Genomic DNA, 22,517 nt, shown 5'->3' on the forward strand with positions numbered 1-22,517 from the left:
TGACTCCCTGGTTCAGCCCAATCAGGTGATTATTGGACAATTTCCAGCAGCTTGGGTCCTTAGGCTGCCCCCATGTGTGCACTCCATGAAGTCACGCCCAGCAAGACCTCAGAGAGAGAGATGTTAGTGACTTTTCACAAAATAAATCACAACTACAACTTAAGCAAAAAAAACAATGTCACAATATATGGAACACATTCACCTTAGTGAGGGGGCTGTCACACCACACCCTCACAAATGTGTAAAGAAGCATCTGTAAACAAACAGTTTGGAAATGGCAACCTGGGTCGGTTACATCAGGCCCTACAGCTGAGGTCACTAACAAGCGGAGCGCGGTCCGGATCCGGTCCCAGAACCTGTCCCATGTGGACCTGGACCTAGAATACAAAAACTGCCACAACTTTCCCAGACTTCAGGGTGGTGACTTTCGGGCTGGTTCGCCTGTGAAGAGGCTTGACGGTTCTGTCTTTGATGGTAGCTCCACTCCTGGGTGAAGCAGCTGCTAGCTTCAGCATTAGCACCACTCTTGTTCCAGAGTGGCTTGACACCAGGAAAGCGACAGCTGAAGCCACGTCTTGATACGTCTGTGCTGGTGGTTCCTGAAGCTCTGACTCCAGCTGCAGTCCACTCTTTGTGAATCTCCCCCACATTTGAATGGGTTTCGTTCCACAATCCTCTCCAGGGTGTGGTTATCCCTACTGCTTATACACCTTTTCTACACATCTTTTCCTTCCCTTCTCCTCTATTAATGTTCATGAACACAGAGCTCTGTGAACATCCAGCCTCTTCAGCATCGACCTTTGTGTCTTCCCTCCTTGTTAAAGGTGTCAATGGTCGTCTTTTGGCCAACCGTCAGGTCAGCAGTCATCCTCGTGATTGTGTAGCCAACAGAACATTTCAAATATGTCAGTCTGTGAGGAATGAAGGTCCAAATTATATAAGTTTCAGTTTTTAAATGGAAATATTGAAATAAATCAACTTTTTGATATTATTCTCATTTCACGATGAGCAGCTGTGTTCTGCTTCTGTTCAGAATATATTCTGGACAGATTTTTTCAGCTTATATTCAGGATGTAATGAGGATACATTCAGCTTATATTCAGGATATAATGAGAATTTTTTCAGCATATATTCAGGATATAATGAGGATTTTTTCAGCTTATATTCAGGATATAATGAGGATACATTCAGCTTATATTCAGGATATAATGAGAATATATTCAGCTTATATTCAGGATATAATGAGGATTTTTTCAGCATATATTCAGGATATAATGAGGATTTTTTCAGCTTATATTCAGGATATAATGAGGATACATTCAGCTTATATTCAGGATACAATGAGGATATATTCAGCTTATATTCAGGATATAATGAGGATATATTCAGCATATATTCAGGATATAATGAGGATATATTCATCTTATATTCAGGATATAATGAGGATATATTCAGGATATAATGAGGATATATTCAGCTGATATTCAGGATATAATGAGGATATATTCAGCTTATATTCAGGATATAATGAGGACTTTTCCAGCTTATATTCAGGCTATAATGAGGATTTTTTTCAGCTTATATTGAGGATTTAATGAGGATATATTCAGCTTATATTCAGGATATAATGAGGATATATTCAGCTTATATTGAGGATATAATGAGGATTTTTTCAGCATATATTCAGGATATAATGAGGATATATTCAGCTTATATTCAGGACATAATGAGGATTTTTTCAGCTTATATTCAGGATATAATGAGGATATATTCAGCTTATATTCAGGATATAATGAGGATATATTCAGCTGATATTCAGGATATAATGAGGATATATTCAGCTTATATTCAGGATATAATGAGGATATATTCAGGATATAATGAGGATACATTCAGCTTATATTCAGGATATAATGAGGATATATTCAGCTTATATTCAGGATATAATGAGGATATATTCATCTTATATTCAGGATATAATGAGGATATATTCAGCATATATTCAGGATATAATGAGGATATATTCAGCTTATATTCAGGATATAATGAGGATTTTTTCAGCTTATATTCAGGATATAATGAGGATATATTCAGCTTATATTCAGGATATAATGAGGATATATTCAGCTTATATTCAGGATATGAGGATTTTTTCAGCTTATATTCAGGATATAATGAGGATATATTCTGGATATAATGAGGATACATTCAGCTTATATTCAGGATATAATGAGGATATATTCAGCTTATATTCAGGATATAATGAGGATATATTCATCTTATATTCAGGATATAATGAGGATATATTCAGCATATATTCAGGATATAATGAGGATATATTCAGCTTATATTCAGGATATAATGAGGATTTTTTCAGCATATATTCAGGATATAATGAGGATATATTCAGCTTATATTCAGGATATAATGAGGATTTTTTCAGCTTATATTCAGGATATAATGAGGATATATTCAGCTTATATTCAGGATATAATGAGGATATATTCAGCATATATTCAGGATATAATGAGGATATATTCAGCTTATATTCAGGATATAATGAGGATTTTTTCAGCATATATTCAGGATATAATGAGGATATATTCAGCTTATATTCAGGATATAATGAGGATATATTCAGCTTATATTCAGGATATAATGAGGATATATTCAGCTTATATTCAGGATATAATGAGGATTTTTTCAGCTTATATTCAGGATATAATGAGGATATATTCAGGATATAATGAGGATACATTCAGCTTATATTCAGGATATAATGAGGATATATTCATCTTATATTCAGGATTTAATGAGGATATATTCAGCTTATATTCAGGATATAATCAGGGCCATGCACGCTTTGGAGGGGCAGATGCTCAAAGTTGAAAAGGGGCACACCGATCCGAAGGAGCTAGCAGGTCCTGGTTGCAGGACGTCAGAGGGTCCTAGCCGGCCCGCTGCTCTGGCATACGTTGGTGCTGATATGTGCATCACGGACAACTGGAACCTGACCAGAGGGACACTTGTAGCTCTGGACTCGTCATCCAGAAACCAGAAGCCTGACCTGCTTCCCGTCGGCTCGGCTGTAAGGTGGAGAATCCACCGAGCACACACATCTGCTGCAGAGCTCGTCGCCGGCCAGCAGCCAGCCCTCGCTCGGTCTCTGGCTGCTCCGCTGCAGGAGGCCACGCCTACAAGGGTCATGTGACCTACCCAATTATTATTACAAACTATTATTTGGTTTGTTATTCTGGGCCACAACCACAGACTTTCACCCCTCCCATTCCTCTGCAGGTGTGTCCAGGATAGCAGGGACAGGTGGAGGGCAGGGTCAGACCTGGACCGGTCCCTCTCCAGGCCAGACCGGCGTGGAGCGGACCAGTCCTTCAACGTGGTGTAGAAGAAACTTATTATGCCTTATTGCCTCATATATTCACTTCATTTAGGGTTCATTTACCTCATTTTTCTTTCATTATATACATTTATTCATTGATTGTTCCTTTATTACACTAAAAAAAAAAAAAAGACCCGTCTCAGACCCCAGTCCGTTACACACACCTCAGATCTGGTCTTAAACCCGGATTCGGGACCACACGTTTATTGATACTGAATCAAAAAAAAAAAAAAAAAAAAGCATCTTATGACGTCATCACCACATTTATTATCAGTCTCGTGACAGTGATCAACTCTCCTGATGGATGGATACGTCACTCGGCCGCCTCGCGCCGCTGTTCCTTGTGGACCACGAGCCCCTTGCTGATCAAGTCCGGGATCTCCACCGCGAGCCACGGACCGAGTCCGAGCGCCATGAGGTGCGCAAGACCGAAGCGCGGCGAGTTTCGCGCCCAAAGCGGAGCGAAGTGTTCGGTGAGGCAGATCTTCCCGCCGCGGTACATCTTGGCCGTCTTCCCGTCCAGCTCCGGAACCGCCACCTCAGGCGCGGTGTCCGGGTACGTCACCGGGATGTCGAAGTCCAACCGGAACTCGTAGCGCAGCAGCTCGTGGATGAACCAGCACGTGCCAGTCCAGCGCGTGCCGTCCGCGTTGGACTCCAGGCGGAACCAGTCGTTATCGTCCGCCTTGTTCTGCTCCACAAACCGGATCAGCGCCTGGTACTCCTCCTTCAGCCGCTGCGGCCACAGCGCGCGTTCCCGGGGCCCCGCGTGCGTCTTCAGGAGCGGAATCTGCGAAACGACTTTGCGCGTGGCCTCGTCCGCCATTTTGTGTAACTCAGGTGGAATAGGTCGGAGTTTAGAACAGTTCCACTCGAGTCCTGACCGGTCCGTCCACCGTTCTGTCTGCAGACGGACGTGGACTTCCGGTTTGGCACCTACCGGAAACTGTTCGCTACATCACCGTAACTTCCGGCAGGGGCTTTTCAAAACAAAAGCACCCACTCTTCTGATCCATGAAATATTGATTTCTGATCAGTGATGATCCGGGGTGGAGCGTCGGACGGGTAGAAACAGGTTTCTGAACATCCTCCAGGTGAATTCTGGACTCGCGTCATGGAATAAAATTTAAATCACATCACACATTTTCACAGTTTCTAAAATAAAAAAAAAAGCTAAATTTTGCAGAATTCAAACGTTTTCAAGTTCCAACAAATATTGAAGAAGAACCAAATCCTCACACACTCCCAACTCCGTCTCTGATTGGTTGGCCTGCAGACAGCGTGAGAACCTGGTCACCAGCACCTTCTTCATGCCTGCTCACATCCAGCGGCTGAGAGAGAATCAACCAGTCAAACCATCACAGTCTGCTACAGACGCTGGACCAGAAGCTTCTGGTCCCAGTCCCAAGTCCTGGTACCGCTTCTGGACCCAGTGAGTCGTAGTCAGACTCACTCAGTCTGGACCCAGTCTGGGTTGGATAAGACTGAACTGGCTAGTGGGACCACTGGAGGATTAACTGGGAGATGGACCTGGTTTCAGACTTTTCCAGGTGAGCCTCAATCCTGAGGGACTTCCCTGAAAAACCGTCCTGGGTCGGTCTGAGGTCAGCGTGTAGAGAACCAGGTGAACACAGGCAGAACTTCCTGAGTAGAAACAGGAAGTGATGTTGACCCTGCAGCAGCTGTTGGTCATGTTTCATGACTTCCTGTCAGCAGGGAACATGGCGGAGGTGTTCAAACTTTATTCCAACCACAGATGTGTTACAGGTTAAAACAGTAAAAAATCTAAATAACATCGTCTTTTCCTCCTCGTCTTACTGATCCTCAGAACACCTGGATAAGCCCCGCCCACTCTGCCAGAGGCCATACCCCGTTTTCCTGTACATTGCTAGGAGACGATTTCCAGTCCCAGGTCCTGACGGGGACGGTCCAGGCGGTGCCATAGTTCGCCATAATGTAATCCAGCGTCTGGCATGGAACACGAACTTTCAGCTCCAGAAGCTCCGCCCAGCAGAGCGAGAAGCGAGGGAAGACGTACCTGGACACAAGAACAACTTTATTTACAACATGTACTGGACAGGAGCCGTAAACACCAGGACAGGTGCAGTGAACACCTGGAAGGTGTTCCACCAGCGTAGCTACAGGAAGCCAGGCTGTATGAGGAAAGCTTCGCTCAAACTAACACCAGCTCTGAATTAAGACTCAACTCGTTCCACTAACACATCCAGCTGCATCTAGCTGAGCTAATCCAAGCGAGGCTTACGTAGCCTGGCTATGTGGAGGTCCTGAGGAACGCAGGAAGCCCTGACAAGTGGACGGTGGAAAAGAGGAGCAGCAGGAAAAGAGAGCAAACCCAGAGCTTCATTTTCTCAGCAGCTGAACCAAGAATGCTGATGGAGATGTATGAGGACTTTTAAAGTGTCCTCACCAGAAAAGGTGATGCAGCCTGGTTAATAAAGGGAAGCAGCAAACAGCTTTTTCTTTCTTTAAACACCCTCGGCCTGTATGGACGGGGCTCAGCTGATCCCAGTTTTACTGGTAGCCAACCAGAGGCAGTGGAGGTCGGGTTCCTGAACCTGGGGAGGGCTAATAAGGTGTTAACTAGTTTTAATGAAAACCAAGTTCTTTTTAATTTAAGTTCATGTTGCGTTTCTTTAGTTGCATGGCGCTGACAGATTTATTGCCGTTTCCAGACAGTGACGGTGGTGATACGATAACAAGTGTTTTTATTTTATTTTATACCAGAATGAGGTGGAGCAGCTCTACCAGGTGGAACTTTCTTTAGAGTCTGTATCAGAGCTTTGAGACACAGCTAAGCTAAGCTAACGTTAGCCTGCCCAAGCAGGCGAGTTCTGGTTACCATGGTTACTCAGCGGCGTTCACATAAGCCACGCTGATGGAACGGAACTCTGGCTTAAATGAGCCAGACTTAAACCCGGCTTTCCCTTCATCCAGCTTCGTGGAACACCCCCTGGACAGGTGCAGTCGACACCTGGACAGAGTTGGGTGAAGTGGATCGTATCAGGCAGTGTGAACGATTCTTACTTGAACTTCCTGCCGCTCTTCGCCTGCGTTCCTCCGTTCCACACCACGTCTCCATCCTCATAGAAGAAGAAAATGTCCAGTTTGACGTCGTCCCTCACAAAGGACAGCTCCAGACTGTCCTCCACCTGCTCGTCAAAATAAAAACACGAGTCTGATGCAGGACGACGCAGCGACCGTACCAAACACAGCTCGATTCAAAGAAAGGTTAACACGGAAAAAAAAGAAAGAAAAAGTCCAACCTTTCCAAACTTGTGTTTGAGGGACAGGCCGGCATCTCTGAACGCTGGGATGATGTCAGACCTGAAGTCTGTGATGAAGATCCCAATGTCGACGTCTCGACTGTACGAGATGACGCTGCACTGCCGGAACCATCCTGCAGAGGGCGAGAGACACCCACACAGACAGAAACACAGAGTGAGAGAGGACAAGAAGCACCAGTAAGTAGTGTTACCATGGTAACCATGAGGCAGCTTGTTCTCCAGGTGTTAGCCTGTTAGAAAACAACAGGTCTCCCAGTATGCAAATCCCTACAGGTGGTCTACAGCCTGCCAGACTGTCCACTGGTCCATCAACCTAATAGGTGACATGGCCTCTATTCTTCATAGACCAGGATGACCATGGCTGCCAGAACCAGATGCAGAGAGACTTCCTGGTCTGCAGCCGCTATTTAAACTCTGCTCCATCTATACCACCAAGTACCTCAAAGGAACATGAGGTAGTTTAGCCTTCGACCAGAGTTCTCATCTGTGGTTCAAGGATTGAAGACGAGGACTAACGACTTGTTAGTATGTTGTTGGAAAATTGTTAGTGTGTTGTTGGTATGTTAGCATGTTAGCAAATTTCCCTGAGGACTCTCCAAAGGGATTAATAATGTATTTCTATTCTATTCTATGTTGTTAGCGTGTTGTTGGTATGTTGTTAGCATGTTATTAGCATGTTGTTGGTATGGTTTTAGCATGTTGTTGGTATGTTGTTAGCATGTTGTTGGTATGTTGTTGGTATGTTGTTAGCATGTTGTTGGTATGTTGTTAGTACATTGTTGGTATGTTGTCAGCATGTTATTAGCATGTTGTTGGTATGTTGTTAGCATTTTGTTGGTATGTTGTTAGCATGTTGTTGGTATGTTTTTAGTACATTGTTGGTATGTTGTTAGCATGTTATTAGCATGTTGTTGGTATGGTTTTAGCATGTTGTTAGCATGTTGTTGGTATGTTGTTGGTATGTTTTTAGTACATTATTGGTATGTTGTCAGCATGTTATTAGCATGTTGTTGGTATGGTTTTAGCATGTTGTTGGCATGTTGTTAGCATGTTGTTGGTATGTTGTTAGCATGTTGTTGGTATGTTGTTAGTACATTGTTGGTATGTTATTAGCATGTTGTTGGTATGTTGTTAGCATGTTGTTAGCATGTTATTAGTATGTTGGTGGTATGGTTTTAGCATGTTGTTGGCATGTTGTTAGTATGTTGTTAGTATGTTGTTAGCATGTTGTTAGCATGTTGCTGGTATGGTTTTAGCATGTTGTTGGTATGTTGTTAGTACATTGTTGTCATGTTGTTGGTATGTTGTTAGCATGTTGTTGGTATGTTGTTAGCATGTTGTTGGTATGTTGTTAGTACATTGTTGGTATGTTGTTAGCATGTTGTTGGTATGTTGTTAGTACATTGTTGGTATGTTGTTAGCATGTTGTTGGTATGTTGTTAGTACATTGTTGGTATGGTTTTAGCATGTTGTTGGTATTTTGTTGGTATGTTGTTAGCATGTTGTTGGTATGTTGTTGGTATGTTGTTAGCATGTTGTTGGTATGTTGTTAGTACATTGTTGGTATGTTATTAGCATGTTGCTGGTATGTTGTTAGCATGTTATTAGCATGTTGTTGGTATGGTTTTAGCATGTTGTTGGTATGTTGTTAGCATGTTGTTGGTATGTTATTAGTACATTGTTGGTATGTTGTTAGCATGTTGTTGGTATGTTGTTAGCACATTGTTGATTTGTTACCCAGACAGGTTCCGCTGCTGAGCCAGAACGGGATGTGGAGCTGAGCGAGTGTTCGAGCAGCTAAATGCAGCAATGTTTTCACTTTCCTTCGGAAATCTACAGCGGCTGAAGATGAGTCATCAGGGTAGAGCTGCATTCACACACAGTGAGGAGAGAGAGAGCAAGACAGAGAGAGATTTCATACCATTGATTTCTTTTTATTTGTAACTTCATATTCTGTGAGTTAATAAAAACCTGCAGGAAGTTGCGGGCGTCACGGTAACGGCATTCCAGAAAACGGGCGTGTTGCTGTTGGAAGAGGAAACGGGAAATATTGCGGGGGACTCGGACATTGAGGCCATCCAAGACGGTGAGGATCAGCTCCTGCCTGCAGAGGGCATCGTGCACAACAGAAACAGGAAGTTTACTGCTGGGACATGCGTCAGAGCATCAGAGCAAGCAAGAAGCATCAGGTGAACCAGAGTTTACATCAACGCAGAACAACTTGGAGATAAGATCAGACAACTGTGGACCACTGTGTAACACTGTCTAACATTAGTCCAGGTAGCCATGCTGCGGTCCATGTTAGCAGATACGAGGTTATTAGGACACCCAGTAATGGAGGCGCTGTAAGATGGCACAACATACACCACGGCTGCTGGCGTTGTCCTCGTGGTTGTCCTGTAGGTGGCACCAGAGATTTAACATGGTTCTCTGGCTCCTTGTTTCTAAGCTGGTGTAGGTACAAAACCCGGCATAAGCCAGTTCTAGTCAGCTTCTGGGATCTATAAAACCAAACATGGTGGGAGAACATCCCTCCCTCCATGGCTACTCTGACCCTGCCGTACGCAGAAAATCTGGAGAAACGGGAAACTGCAACATCAACGGTTCAGATATTCCCTTTCACACCACGTTAGATATTAAAGCTGTTTGCAGACATGAATAAAGAGGCATGTTTGATATGAATATTCCTGAAAAATAAAGATGAATCAGGATGAACAGAAAAGCTGATGTTTGTTAACCAGAAGCTCAACCAGTAAAACATGTTCTGTCATTGTGGAACAAAACTTCTGTTCAGGCTGAATAAGGCGACAGTCTGCTGCAGCAGGTTCCACACATTCATAATCATTAGAAATAACATGGTCACCATGGAAACATACTCGTCAGGCTACAGCCAGTGTGTTCAGCTGTTCAGAGCATTGATGGTTGGATATAAAACTCCCCAGAGCGTAAAGACGTATGTAACAAAGGTGATATGTCTTTAATTCTATGTTTGAAACACCACCAAATCCTGATTAAACTAGAAAATCTTCCCTTTCCTTTGGTTCAGAATATGTTCAGTAGTTTGTCTATACTCCAGTTTTAATAAGGGTACTGTCCCTTTAAGAAGTCGCAGTTTGATGATGCCAGCACTGCGCCGTTCTCAGTCTGCGCTTTGCTGTCTGAGAGAAGGTACGGTTCATTTTTCTGCTCCAAGTTAAAGGAGTATTTAAAGCAGTTTGTGGTGGTGCTGGTATGAGCTGGTAGCCGTCCATGTACTGTCCAGCTACCGCGTTTTCTTATGTGTTTGCTAGCAGGACGCTGATGACCAACCTGAAGCAAGCTGCATGTCACAGCTCATTTCTGTTTATTTGTGCAGACTGCCAACTACCAGACTGATATTAAAGAGCAACCAGCAACAAGGTTATCGTTACACAGAGACTCCCCAGTGTGGACTCGGTCAGGAACAGTACGAGTGGACTGTGGACACACCTGTTACGTGTACAACAGCTGATCTGGCTTTGCTATACGACATGGCAGCAGACTCCGGAGAAAGCAGGTTTTCAGAGACCAGCAAGACTTACTGCATAGCTCAGGACCCGGTTCCAGCTGTCCTGTGCTAACACTTACACTAACATTGAAACAGCTTGTAGCTCAGTGTGTTCACGACTGGGGAGAAACACAAGAGAACTCGAGGCCAGGAAAATAAACGGGCTGTTCTCCACCAACCAGCTAATGTGTCCTCCAGTGGCAGGTAACACCACGCTAACCCACCAAGGCTAGAGACTGAACATGACTGGAAAAGTGAGAAGGAGGCATCACATGGTGAATTAGCACAGTGGTTAGAAGAACAGTGGAGCACAGCTCGGAGATTCTTTGCTGATATCTACCACTGCGATGGTAGGGTTGTTCTAGTTTCCTGCTCGGTACGACTTCATCGTGCTGCCTTGTGACGTTTAAGGTGATTGTAGAGATCTGTGGTGTTGCCTTGTGGTGCTGCAACCAGGCCTAAACACACTTTACTGTGCAGCTCACGCTGCTCGTCATCATCTGGCTTGAATCCAAGATATTTCCACAGCGCTGCGAATGCAAACCTTTTATGGGTTCGAGTTCAGCTCAGGTGGGTGGTGACTCGCCCCTACCACTGGGCTTTCCTCGCCATCCATTCTAAACCTCCTTACCGTAGACTTTCCTCCGCTTTGACTCGCTCACCCTTTCCAAACACGACTGCAGGCGGCTTCCTCCACTGGATCGCGTCTTTCAAAGATGCTTTACTGTTGGTTGAGGGAGGAGGCAGTGACGGTGCTGCGTTTAGGGACGCTTGAAAAAATCCGGGATTAGGAGGGTTTGCGATGCAGCTCTTGATATAAATGCTTTAGAAACGCTGGGTGTAGAAATGATATCACGTGTATGTGTGAATGAAAATCATGATTTTTTTAATGATTTATCTTGCAGCCCTAATCCACACCTACTGGTTAAAGATGCTAACTTCACTCTATGAGCTCCGGGTGACACAAATTACCAGCTGCTGAGGGCCGGACCCCCCCTGAATGGCTGACCAAGGGATGAACAATCCTGATACTGAAAGATCCCCAGAAGGGAACAGTCCCATCCAGCGATCGGTAACCTGTCTCTCCACCACATGGAAGCGCCTGTCGGGCATCATAGCCGCTAAGATAAGCAGCACATGGATTATTACATGGCAGACACACAGAAAGCTTTGGTAAAGGTACCAGAGGAGCCAAACACCAGCTGCTGGTTGACAGGACCGTTACTGCCTGGACTGATTACCAGAAAGCCTCTGACTCTACGCCACATACCTGATCCTGGAAAGCCTGAAGCTGAACAAGATCAACACTCTAGGGCTATGTTCACACTGCAGGGCATAAGGCTCAATTTGGATTTTTTTGACAGTCTGTTCACATTTCTAATTAAATGTGACTTGTATGTGATCTCCTGTGTCCCACATGCGTAGAAGACACAACGACGTGATGGCGAGCCTGCGTGACATCTTTGTGTTTGCGGTAACAGCAGAGCGTATGTTTTAAAGTTATAACCAGCATATTTTCAATGGCCTCGTTTTTGGGAGATTACAAAAGAGGAGATCCAGATTTGTGGCCATGGCAACGTGGCAGCAACGTCTCTACAGAGAAACGTGGGTACGGAGTCGCAGCCAGGAGTGGTGGAGAGTCATGTGACCCTTTACAGGAAAGAGTTTATAAACAACCTTGTGTATGACTTGTAGGTCGGATTAATGCGACCTGGCCGTTCAGACTGAAATCTCATGGATAAAGATCAGATACGGATCGGATTTAGGACCACATATCCAGGTGTCCTGGGTCGCATTTAAAAAAAATCTGATCTATGTCGTTCAGACTGTCATGAAAAAATAAGAAACGAGTCGCAGAGGAGCAAAACACCGGATGCATCCTGAACGTAGCCAAAGGGTCTTCATGCAAACTCAATGAGGCTATGGTAGACCGCCCTGGAGGCCAACTTCAAGCCAACTGCAAGTCTCCATCCAATGTGGTATATACCAAGGAGATGCTCTGTCCCCGCTCCTGGTCTACATAGGCCTGAACCAATTAATAAACAATTCTGGCTACCAGCTCAGGAATGGGACCACCATCAGTTACCTCCCCTACATGGACGACTTCCAGCTGTATGCTAAGAATGAACGAGACATGGACTCACTGATCCACACCACCAGGATCTACAGCAGGGACATCGGATTGTCATTCAGACTGGAGAAACCTGGAGGTCTACCGCACCAGGCAGGCCCCCTGTCTACCGCACCAGGCAGGAACCCATGTCTACTGCACCAGGCAGGAACCCAGGTCTACCGCACCAGGCAGGAACCCATGTATGCAGAGATAAGTTGTATGTAATACATACTAAAAGAAAACTCAGTCTTGTGTTTAGTGGTTTTGAGGTCTCCTCCGTTCGAGCCCCTCACACAGAGAATGCTGCATCACATTGGGCTGACCTGTCATATGCTCCGGCGTAGCGGCCGTAGTCCAGCTGCTTGAAGGGGGCAAAGCTTCGGTCCATGTGGGCTTTAAGTCGTAATTCTCCGTGCCACAGGTAGTTGCCGCTACGTTCATACAGAAACACCACCTGGACACAATTCAGGTAGTGAAGTGTTACCACAGGCTTTTATTAAGCTGACACTGACATTGACAACCACGGTGCTGAACTACCGCTCAGTCTGGGTTATGGCAAGTCACATGACATCAGTGAGACAACAGAATCCATCAACCAGAGATCAGTAAACAACAAACACCAAATGGTTTTTAGGGCAAATGCAAATTATTTCTAGGCAAAGTTAAATGGTTGCTAGGCAAAGCTCAATGGTCGCTAGGCAAAGCTCAGTGGTCGCTAGGCAAAGCTTAATGGTCGCTAGGCAAAGCTCAATGGTTGCTAAGCAAAGCTCAGTGGTCGCTAGGCAAAGCAAAATGGTTGCTAGGCAAAGCTCAGTAGTTGCTAAGCAAAGCTCAATGGTTGCTAGGCAAAGCTCAGTGGTTGCTAGGCAAAGTTAAATGGTCGCTAAGCAAAGTTCAATGGTCGCTAGGCAAAGAAAAATGGTCGCTAGGCAAAGCTTATTGGTTGCAAGGCAAAGCTCAATGGTCGCTAAGCAAAGCTCAATGGTCGCTAGACAAAGCTCAATGGTTGCTAGACAAAGTTCAGTTGTCGCTAGGCAAAGCTCAATGGTCACTAGGCAAAGCTAACTGTTGCAAGCATAGTTGACTGGTTGCTAGGCAAAGCTAAATGGTCACTAGCCAAGGCTAAATGTTGCTAGGCATTGTTGTGTGGTTGATTAGTGTTGCTTGGTGGTTGCTAAGTAAGGTCAAAGGATGGTCAGGTGTCACTGAGTGTTGGTGGCTCCACCCACATGGATGATGTAACTGTGGAGACGGAACAGGAAGTGCAATGGGATCTCCTGCCCGGATAGGGTGTCCAGGCTGGCCAATCGTGGGTCTTCTCCTCGCAGCTCCAGCAGCTCAAAGCCTTTCTGTTGAGCAGCCAGTAGGAAAGCAGGCTGCGGAAAAGAAAACAGTACATCACTTTGTGAAAAACATTATTTCTCCTACTGTTTCTGTGGTCACTTCATAAACACTCACGTCATACTTCCACAGATTGGCATGGACAGCGAACGATGTGATTGGCCGGCCGGTGCACAGGAAGCTACAGTGCGGCTCATGGACCATGTGATCACGCTGTAGTAAAGAATCCCGGGACAGCAGGGCCAGCGCCGCTGTGTCCACCAGGAACAGTGGCAGCTTGAAATGCTGAGCCAAAGCTAGAAACTTCTTCACCAGTTGCTGCAGACACACCAGACAGAACGGTTACCATAGTAAGCAGAGGAGGACCGACAAGGCATTAAAAGGGTGACATTAATGCAGGAATGTCAAACTCTACTCCTGGGGGATCTGGAGGTACTGGAGGACCGCTGTCCCCCAGTTCCATGTTCTGTTTTTGTCTGTGCATTAATGAAGTTTCTGCTCCATGCTCTGTGTCCTGTCTCAGTCAATAATAAAGTTTGAAAGCTCCTGGAGCCACTCACCCATTGGTCCTGGCTGGCGGTCAGGTGACCTGCCTGGTTCAGAAAGTGAAGACCTGGTTGCTGTGGAGGAAGCAGAAACATGATCAGAAGACTAGAGAGTAGACCTGGTCCCTAGAGAAGACCAGGGGCCTCATTTCTAAAGCCAGCGTAGGAAAAAAAAACGGTGTACGCCAAATATAGTCAACCTTTGGGATTTATAAAAACCAAACTTGGTGGGAAAATGTTCCTACCTCCATGGCTACTCTGACCCAGACATACACACAAAATCTAGAAAAACGCAGAGACCAGCAGTCCAGAATAAAACTGAGCAGATGATGAGGTGGAGAGTCTGCTGCTAACTTTTACCAGTCAGTAAAAGAAGACGGAAAGTAGCTTTGGTCATTTATTCCGAGATCCAGCAGAGTGGGACAGACTGCAGGTCTGCTGGGTGGAGTCCCACCCTCTCCAACCACAGCTGCAGCCCCGCCCACCCAGCTGGAACACCAGCAACTAGAAAGAAATATTATTTAACACTAAATAAACCGCTACCAACCCCAGATGTATCTGTACATCAGTCTCCTGCATGGCAGACGGATGTTCTACCGACTGAGATATCCAGCCATACGTTCCGATTCCTCTGGCGTTTCTTCCTTCTGACTCTGTGATGACAGCGTCTCCACCTGCTGCCACTATTCTGTCTTTCTGACACCAGTAACGTCCACGCCGTGTCCACCAGTTACACATTTTTACCTTTTCCAACATGGTCCATCAGGATCTCTGTCTCACACCCTGAAAAATTCCTCTTTTTCCCTCTTTTTCCCTCCTGAGCCGTCATGGACATGATGTGATGAATATGTATTACAGGCGTCCACTTGACCATTTTTAGCCACCATGTGGGCGGGGCAAGGTGTTCCCTCACCTGCACCGCTTTAGAGTTGGTTTTGGTTTATAAACGGAAACAGGTGGAGGACGTGTGTACGCACGCTTTGATACATCTGAAAGGAGTGCGCCGCAGATGCACATCTTCCAGATCGAGGTCCTGTGACATTGTTTCAGTATTATATATATTTATATTATATTAATTATATATTATATTTTAGATTTGTTTCAGTATAATAATGACTTAATGGTTAAGAGCCAGCATTCAGTAGATTTCTGTTAAAAGATGAAGGCTGCAGGAGTGTGTGCTTATCTTTAGAAGGGTTGAGTAGCAGACAAAACAAATACCAGTCATGCTGACACACACACCCGTGAGAAGCCACCTTGGGACAGCTGCGTACACTCCAGCTGTGGTGGTACATAGAGTATAAGAAATTAGGGAATAGATTCACTATTGCTTTGTGCTGGGCTGCACGGTGGTGTGGTGGTTAGCACCTCACAGTAAAAAGGTCGCCGGTTCGAATCTCGGCTGGGGGGAGGTTTAAACCTGGGGGGGGCGTGGCCTTTCTGTGTGGAATTTGTATGTTCTCCCGTGTATGCGTGGGTTCTCTCTGGGTTCTCCAGCTTCCTCCCACCGTCCAAAGACATGATGTTAGGTTAACCTAGGAGTGTGTGGTTGTTTGTCCCTATGTCTCGGCCCTGCGATGGACTGGTGACCTGTCCAGGTGTACCTGCCTCTCACCTGTTAACGCTGGGATAGGCTCCAGCTTCCCTGCGACCCGTCATGGACTAAACGGTTCAGAGAATGAATGAATAAAAGGAGTCTCCGGATATCTGTGCTCATTAATCTCTTTGCTTCTAAATAAAAACCCTGAAATTGGAATTGATCAACAGACTTTTTATTTATCAACCCAGTAACACCATAACATTCACCTGTACCCTCACCAAGCATGTGGAGTCCAGCAGGTTCAGAATCATCAGAACCAGAACCAGAAAGCTTTATTAATCCCGGAGGAAACTGTACACAGTCGCTCCAAACCAGATAAAGAAAGGATGAAGATAAAAATGACAGATTAGTTAGGAAATCTCTATAAACAGATCCAGGATCAGTCCTGCAGGGAGTACTATGTACAGTATCATCAGTACGATAGTAAAAAGTAAAAGTAGTAGAGTGTAAATGTGTAACAGCAGCATAGAGGATAGCACTGGCCACCACACACTCATAAAACATGCTGAGCAGCGTTTGGCAGATGTTAAACCACCTTAGTCGCCTCAACAACGAGAGACGCTCTGGCCCTTCTTGTAAAGTGCAGCGGTGTTCTTAACCCAGTCCAGTTTAACCAGTCCAGTCAACATGCACTCCAAGGTACCTGTAACCCTTCACCACTTCCACATTCATACCTGGACTGAAGCAGGTGTCGCTGGTGTTCTGGATCTCCTAAAATCCACCATCAGTAACTGAGTCTTTGTCACATTAAGCTGCAGATGGTTCTGCTATCACCATGTGACAAAGGAGTCCACATCAGCTGGACCTTCCACCTCATCTCCTCCCTGAATCATCCAGCTACAGCAGAGTCATCAGAACCTTCTGAAGGCAGCAGGTCTCTGCAGGAGCTGCAGCCAGATGTGTGGAGGGGGACCAGAAAGGGGGAGAGGACGGTCCCTTGTGGTGCTCCAGTGTTGCTGACCACCGTGTCCGACACACAGCGCTGATCCAGTATGAGTCTTTCAAGGGTCTTCATGACACGTGAAGTCAGTGCTGCACTGGGACCATTTGTAGACTCAGACTCAACCGGATCACATGTGAAGCTGACGGGTGAAGGAGGACCATCAGGTCTACCAACAAATACCAGTCTGGTCTTAAATCATGGTCGGTGCAGGTCTTTCAACCTTTTTTCACTCAGTAAAGAAACACCGTCCACAGTTTGAGGCCCTGCAGGACAAATACGGCCTCCGCCGGCAACTACGTTCATATATTAACTGTGAACAGAACGACCTGGAGCTCAAAGCTCTGAAGACAGCGGAGTTGGTTGTGGCCTTCAGGAAGAACGCAGCTCCACCCGCCTCCATCACCCTGTGTGACTCCCCAGTCAGCACTGTGGAGTCCTTCCTCCTGCTGGGCTTCATCATCAGCCAGGAAGCCCAGCAGAGGATGAACTTCCTGCAGCAGCTGGACAAATTCAGCCTGCCGAAGACAAGGTGGTGCACTTCTACACCCCCATCTCCTCCTCCATCACCATCTGGTACGCAGACTGCAGCGTATCATTCGCTCTGCAGAGAAGCTGATTGGCTGCAACCTGCCTTCCCTTCAGGACCTGTTCACCGCCAGGTCCCTGAGGCCTGCAGGAAAGATGGTGGCTGACCCCCCCACCCTGGTCACAGCCTCCTCCAGATGCTCCCCTCTGGCTAGAGGCTGCGGTCCGTCAGGACCAAAACCTCATCAACATGGACCGGGACCCCACATGACTCTGGTTCAACCATAACCCCCCCCCCCCCCCCCCCCCCCCCGACAGTTTAGGGACAAAAGGCAGAAAATACAAAAGCTACGAGAGAAAGAACGAAAAGGGAGAGGAAGAGAGGGATGGAAGGTAAAAGTGTTGTTTTCTCATTTTAGAGGCCCCATGCCTGCCTTTGCCTTGGGCCACAAATTTCTGAAATCCGCCCCTGTTGATGTGCTGGAGGTGGTGAACTTCTCACATTTAAAGGACATTTCTGTCGGTCTGAGGCTGCAGTTCCATCCGGAGACCGACGCTCTGTTCGCCACAGAACTGACAATAAAGCTGACTTTGAAACATAAACGAGCTACGACTCCTTTCGTAATCGTCTCGTCTCCGCTGGTCTTTTATTTTGTGTTTTCCTTTCCGCTGCGGACGTCATGTTCAGATCAGCATGTAAGCAGTGATGTCATGAGTTACCTCAGGTCAATAAAGTTCAGTCAAACTACACCTGAACTACAGTAACCTGACTGTCAACACCACCCTGACGTCTGGAAGGAGCAGCCTGACGCCATCTTGTTTTGCCTGCGGGCTCTACATGACGTCATCGCTGTTTACACAGCGGATCGGTGATCAATAACGACTCAAACTGATCGATCCAAAGCGGCGACTCACCTTGCTGACGTACTTCCGGTAATAGTGGAGCTGGAACAGGAGGAAGACGCAGCTGCTGACGATGAGCAGCGATAAAACAACCGTGTGGTTCACGCGCAGCATCCGGTAACGCGCTGCGCATGACGTCAGAACCGAGCAGTGTGGACCGAGTCAGGAGCGTGCCAGAAACCCTGAAAGAGGCGCGAAGACCACCAAGCACTCGGCGAAGACGACAACCGCCGCCATCTTTAAAGACCAGCTGAGTCCTGCGTATTTCCGGTCTTTCGAAATAAAAGCCCCTTCAAGGTTTCAATTTCCTGTTCAAATTAAACAGGGAGAGATGGGGTTAGTGTACATTTTCATTTAAAACAAAAAATGAAAAAAGTGAAAAACCACTCTTTCTTTCATTTTTTGTTTCCTAATTAAAAAACTAAATTTCAGATAACGGACCGCCATCCGTTTTCCCATTCTGTAAAAAACGCACAACGAGCGCTCAGATTCCATTTCTGATTTTTCATTTGAGGCAGGGGCGCGACCCGAAAGTGGTATTTCCTTATAACATTACTGCGTTAACTTACACAAAGTACTAGCACCGCTAGGGAGTTAAAACTAATTAAATTCACAAGTATTTACAGGTAGAAGACGTTCAGAGTTCAAACATAAAGATCTCATCAAATGGTACCGTTTCAGTTACTATTTCTGTCTCTTTGTGGCCTGACAAACCACAGCAACTGGATGAAAGACAAACCAGTATTTTCACTGCTTTAGGCTACTTAGTACATTTCTTTTGAAATGAGACCAGAAAACGTTTTAAACATTTTAGATGAACGACAGCGCGTTGAGTCGTGGGTAAAGTCATTGGGAAACTTGATTCCATAAATGTGTGATGGGTAGAGATCTACTGTCGCCTCTGGATCCTAGCAGACTGTCTCCTCACCATCCTCTTCCTCCTCACTCACATAGGCTGTGTGTGTGTGATAGAGTTGTGTAAAAAGTAAGAACGATACAGTATAAAACTAGAAAAACCCTCGTAAAGTGCAGACCTCCGCAAAGAAGCTCATTTCCACCCATATTATTTCCACCCCATGTTCTAGTCCTACATTCGTTTCATATGTACAGATTCCTACAGACACTGATAATGAATCCACAGTGTCTTGGCTATATTTTGGTGTTTGTTGCATGTTTATATCTTCATTCGTTCTCTCACAGTGATGAAAAATCCATAGATCCCCTATTTTTTCAAACCTGGATTTTTTGCTCCTTTACTGTGAACTTATATGCACATACTGAAAATTGTCCTATCTTCCTGGATCCAGATGGTCATCCGGATCAAAACCAACATTTAATGGAGTCTTAGTTAGACCAAGACCCATTCTCAGCAAAATAATCATGGAAATCTGCTCAGTAGTTTTTTCATTAAGTTGCCAACAGACAGACTCTCCTAAACGCTGGAAAAACACAACATCCATCATATTTAAATTATTTCTAATGTGGTTGTTTAGCTCACCAGTAATATTAAGGTCATAAAATGCTGACAATGTTCATCTAAATCAGGATTCAAGTAGCCAAATTATACTGACGTGACAGGACAACACGTTTACATGTTTTATTAGTGAATTAAAATTTAAACGTAACATTTGGACAAAGACGTCCAGAATGAAGACGTGACGGCTTCAAACGGACGCATTGTGTGAACCGTGTAGACGTTGTTGTGGCTGCTCTAGTCGACCACTAGATGTCCCTGGTATGGTCTTTCTGTGAGGATTTGTAGCTTCAAATCTTATTTGTTTTTATTTTAACAATAGGGAATAGGTCTCAAAACTTCCACAAGGCTTTATCTACCCATCTCAAGTATCTATCGTTTATCCTATTCTAACCTTTTCTGTACCTGGATGTCAGTATTTGGTTTCTTCTTATCAAAAAAAGACATTAGGCTTGGTCCAATGAGTCCCAGATAACCTGAATAGAGGCTTTTATACTTTTCATGTTGCCTAGTAAAGGAGCAAGTTGTTAACGTTCTATTCATTTAGATTTTCTGAACCTTAATGTAAAACCACAGAAAGCTAAATATTAAACAGACCTGTGTTTTATTACAAGTGTAAAGGTCTAGTCAGCATACAGTTATGTGTTTGTTCTCTAATTACCAAAATGGCAAAAATGTGTATTATACAATGAACAAAGAGTAAAGACAGAAATAAAACCGGTTTATTCTGAAGACGAAAACTAAACTGCTCAGAAACACGAGGTGAAAACTTTAAGATCATTTTAGTGTATAGACAAAATTCAACTTGTAACAATTAAAACAAAACGCTGGTAAATCCCACCTGAAACTCCTCACCTGCCTGGAGCCATCTCACACACCCTCCCATGTTTACGCTCCATCACACACTCGTTTCCTACAGAGTCAAACCAAGCTGCTACGTCCGTGTTTCTGCCCGACTCTGAAAGGAAGGAGTCGCTACCAAACACCGACTCCAGTCAGCAAACTCCCACTTTTATCTGTAGAAATCTGCAGCAGCTTCAGCAAGAAGGTCTTTGGGGACCTTTGCCTGAAATAAATAAAATAAATGAAAAAAGAAGAGAGAGAAGATAAAATAAGATTACCAACTTATTCCTTCATTTTCACCATTATCGGTCTAATAGTTAATTCAGTACCTGAACGCCAAAAAATGACAGGAAGTATCTTTACAGCATCAATTCAACCAGCACAGGTTAACCAAGTATGTGGGGATGTGGAATTTTACTAGATGTACCTGAACCTAACATCAGATCAACCCAACTTTATTTATAAAGCCTTTTAAAACAACCACAGCTGAAACAACGTGCTGGACGTAAATAAACAAAGCAACACATAAAAATACAAAAATAAACCGGGAAATACATAATATCATAAAATATAATAAAATAATTGTTCATTGTTTTTAAAACAGTTTTAAAACAATAAGCAATTTTAAAAGAATAAACAAATGATAAACAAAAGAAAAACTATAAATAAAACAAACCACACACACTAAAACAGCCTCACACTGGGCCGAAAGCCAAAGAATAAAAATGGGTTTTAAGATGAGTTTTAAAACTAGATAATGACGAATCTTGTCTAACGTGGAGGCAGAGCTCAGTCCACAGTTTTGGACCAGCGAATGAAAAAGCTCGGTCCCCTCTGAGCCTCCGTCTGGACCTCGGTCCGTCCAGGAGCAGCAGATCAGCTGACCTGTAGGGGTGGAGCAGCTCAGAGAGGAAGGACGGGCCAGACCATTTACAGATTTAAAAACAAATAAAGAATCTTAAAATGAACTCTGTAGTGCACTGGCAGCCGGTGGAGGGAGTCCAGGACGGGGTTATGTGCTCCCTCTTACGTACTCCAGCTGGAGACGTGAGGGAGGACTGGCTAACCCCGAAATAAAGAGCGTTACAATAATTCAGCCCAGATGTAATGAAGGCACGGGTTACTGTTTCAAAGTGTTGCTTTACAAGAAAAGGTTTGACCTCAGCAAGCTGCCTGATGTGGAAGAAGCTGGACTTCACTACAGAGCTGTTTAAAATCGCTGTCCATCTTAAAACCCAAGTTTGAGACTGTTGGCTTTAAAAAAATCTGCCAAAGGACCCAAATCAATGGTGCAGGCTTCAGAAAAGCCACTGCGACCAAACACCATCACTTCAGTTTTTTCCTCATTAAGGAATAAAAAGTTTAGGGCCAACCAGGCTTTTATGTCTTTGAGACATGCCAGAAGAGGGGCAAGGGAGAAAGACTGTTTCTTTTTAAGGGGCATATATATCTGACTGTCGTCAGCATAAAAGTGATAGGAGATGCCATGCCTTCTCAGGATTGAGCCCAGGACAGTAAATACAAAGTGAAAAGCAGCTGCCCTAAAATCGACCCCTGGGGAATCCCATAAGGAAGTGGAGCAGAGCTGGATTCAAAATTTCCAAAGGTCTCATTCATGGTTCTGTCGGAGCGATAAGAACCACTCCAATGCAGTACCACCGATGCCCACTAGGTGGCATAACAGTGTACAGTTTTTTTTTCCTCTGAGACAAAAACGAAGGAGGTAAAAACACATTTGTTAACATGTTTGTGTTCATGTTTACTAAACAACAGTTTAAGGCTAAGTGTGTGTGCTGCGCTCTGAGGTCCAGTACAGGTTTAAATATGAAACCAGAGACCTGTACTACGAAGCCAGAGTAACCTACCCTGGCTACCTCTCTGTCACCTGGGTTGACGTTGGTGATCTGGATAGGCAGTACTACGAAGCTGGTTACCGACTCAGTAATCCAACCCAGGGTTACAGACTCAGTAATCCAACCCAGGGTTACAGACTCAGTAATCC

At 44.9% G+C, this 22,517-nt stretch overlaps 2 protein-coding genes across 2 annotated transcripts; both read right to left on the bottom strand.

The window, feature by feature from the left end:
• Positions 1-3,631: 3,631 nt before the first annotated feature.
• On the bottom strand, positions 3,632-5,056 carry ufc1 (ubiquitin-fold modifier conjugating enzyme 1). Its single transcript, XM_041970084.1, has 2 exons — positions 4,970-5,056; positions 3,632-4,927 (listed from the first exon to the last, which is right to left on the bottom strand). The coding sequence occupies exon 2, from the start codon at positions 4,221-4,223 to the stop codon at positions 3,711-3,713; it is 513 nt and encodes a 170-aa protein (XP_041826018.1). The 5' UTR covers positions 4,224-4,927; positions 4,970-5,056; the 3' UTR covers positions 3,632-3,710.
• Positions 5,057-5,123: 67 nt separating this feature from the next.
• On the bottom strand, positions 5,124-18,467 carry fktn (fukutin). Its single transcript, XM_041970052.1, has 10 exons — positions 18,211-18,467; positions 14,243-14,302; positions 13,800-14,000; positions 13,571-13,717; positions 12,665-12,795; positions 8,674-8,806; positions 8,440-8,569; positions 6,682-6,815; positions 6,443-6,567; positions 5,124-5,435 (listed from the first exon to the last, which is right to left on the bottom strand). Exons 1-10 carry the CDS (start codon positions 18,310-18,312, stop codon positions 5,222-5,224), a joined length of 1,377 nt encoding a protein of 458 aa, XP_041825986.1. The 5' UTR covers positions 18,313-18,467; the 3' UTR covers positions 5,124-5,221.
• Between the last annotated feature and the right edge of the window lie 4,050 nt (positions 18,468-22,517).

This window comes from Melanotaenia boesemani, chromosome 19 (genome assembly GCF_017639745.1).
Source record: "Melanotaenia boesemani isolate fMelBoe1 chromosome 19, fMelBoe1.pri, whole genome shotgun sequence".
NCBI lineage: Eukaryota > Metazoa > Chordata > Actinopteri > Atheriniformes > Melanotaeniidae > Melanotaenia > Melanotaenia boesemani.

Coding starts and splice junctions, on each gene's coding strand:
- ufc1 (XM_041970084.1), bottom strand. CDS start 4,223: ATGGCGGACGAGGCCACGCGCAAAGTCGTTTCGCAGATTCCGCTCCTG.
- fktn (XM_041970052.1), bottom strand. CDS start 18,312: ATGCTGCGCGTGAACCACACGGTTGTTTTATCGCTGCTCATCGTCAGC. Junction 12,796..13,570: donor TCCACAGTTACATCATCCAT/GTGGGTGGAGCC, acceptor AATTGTGTCCAG/GTGGTGTTTCTGTATGAACG. Junction 5,436..6,442: donor AAGAGCGGCAGGAAGTTCAA/GTAAGAATCGTT, acceptor TCTTGTGTCCAG/GTACGTCTTCCCTCGCTTCT.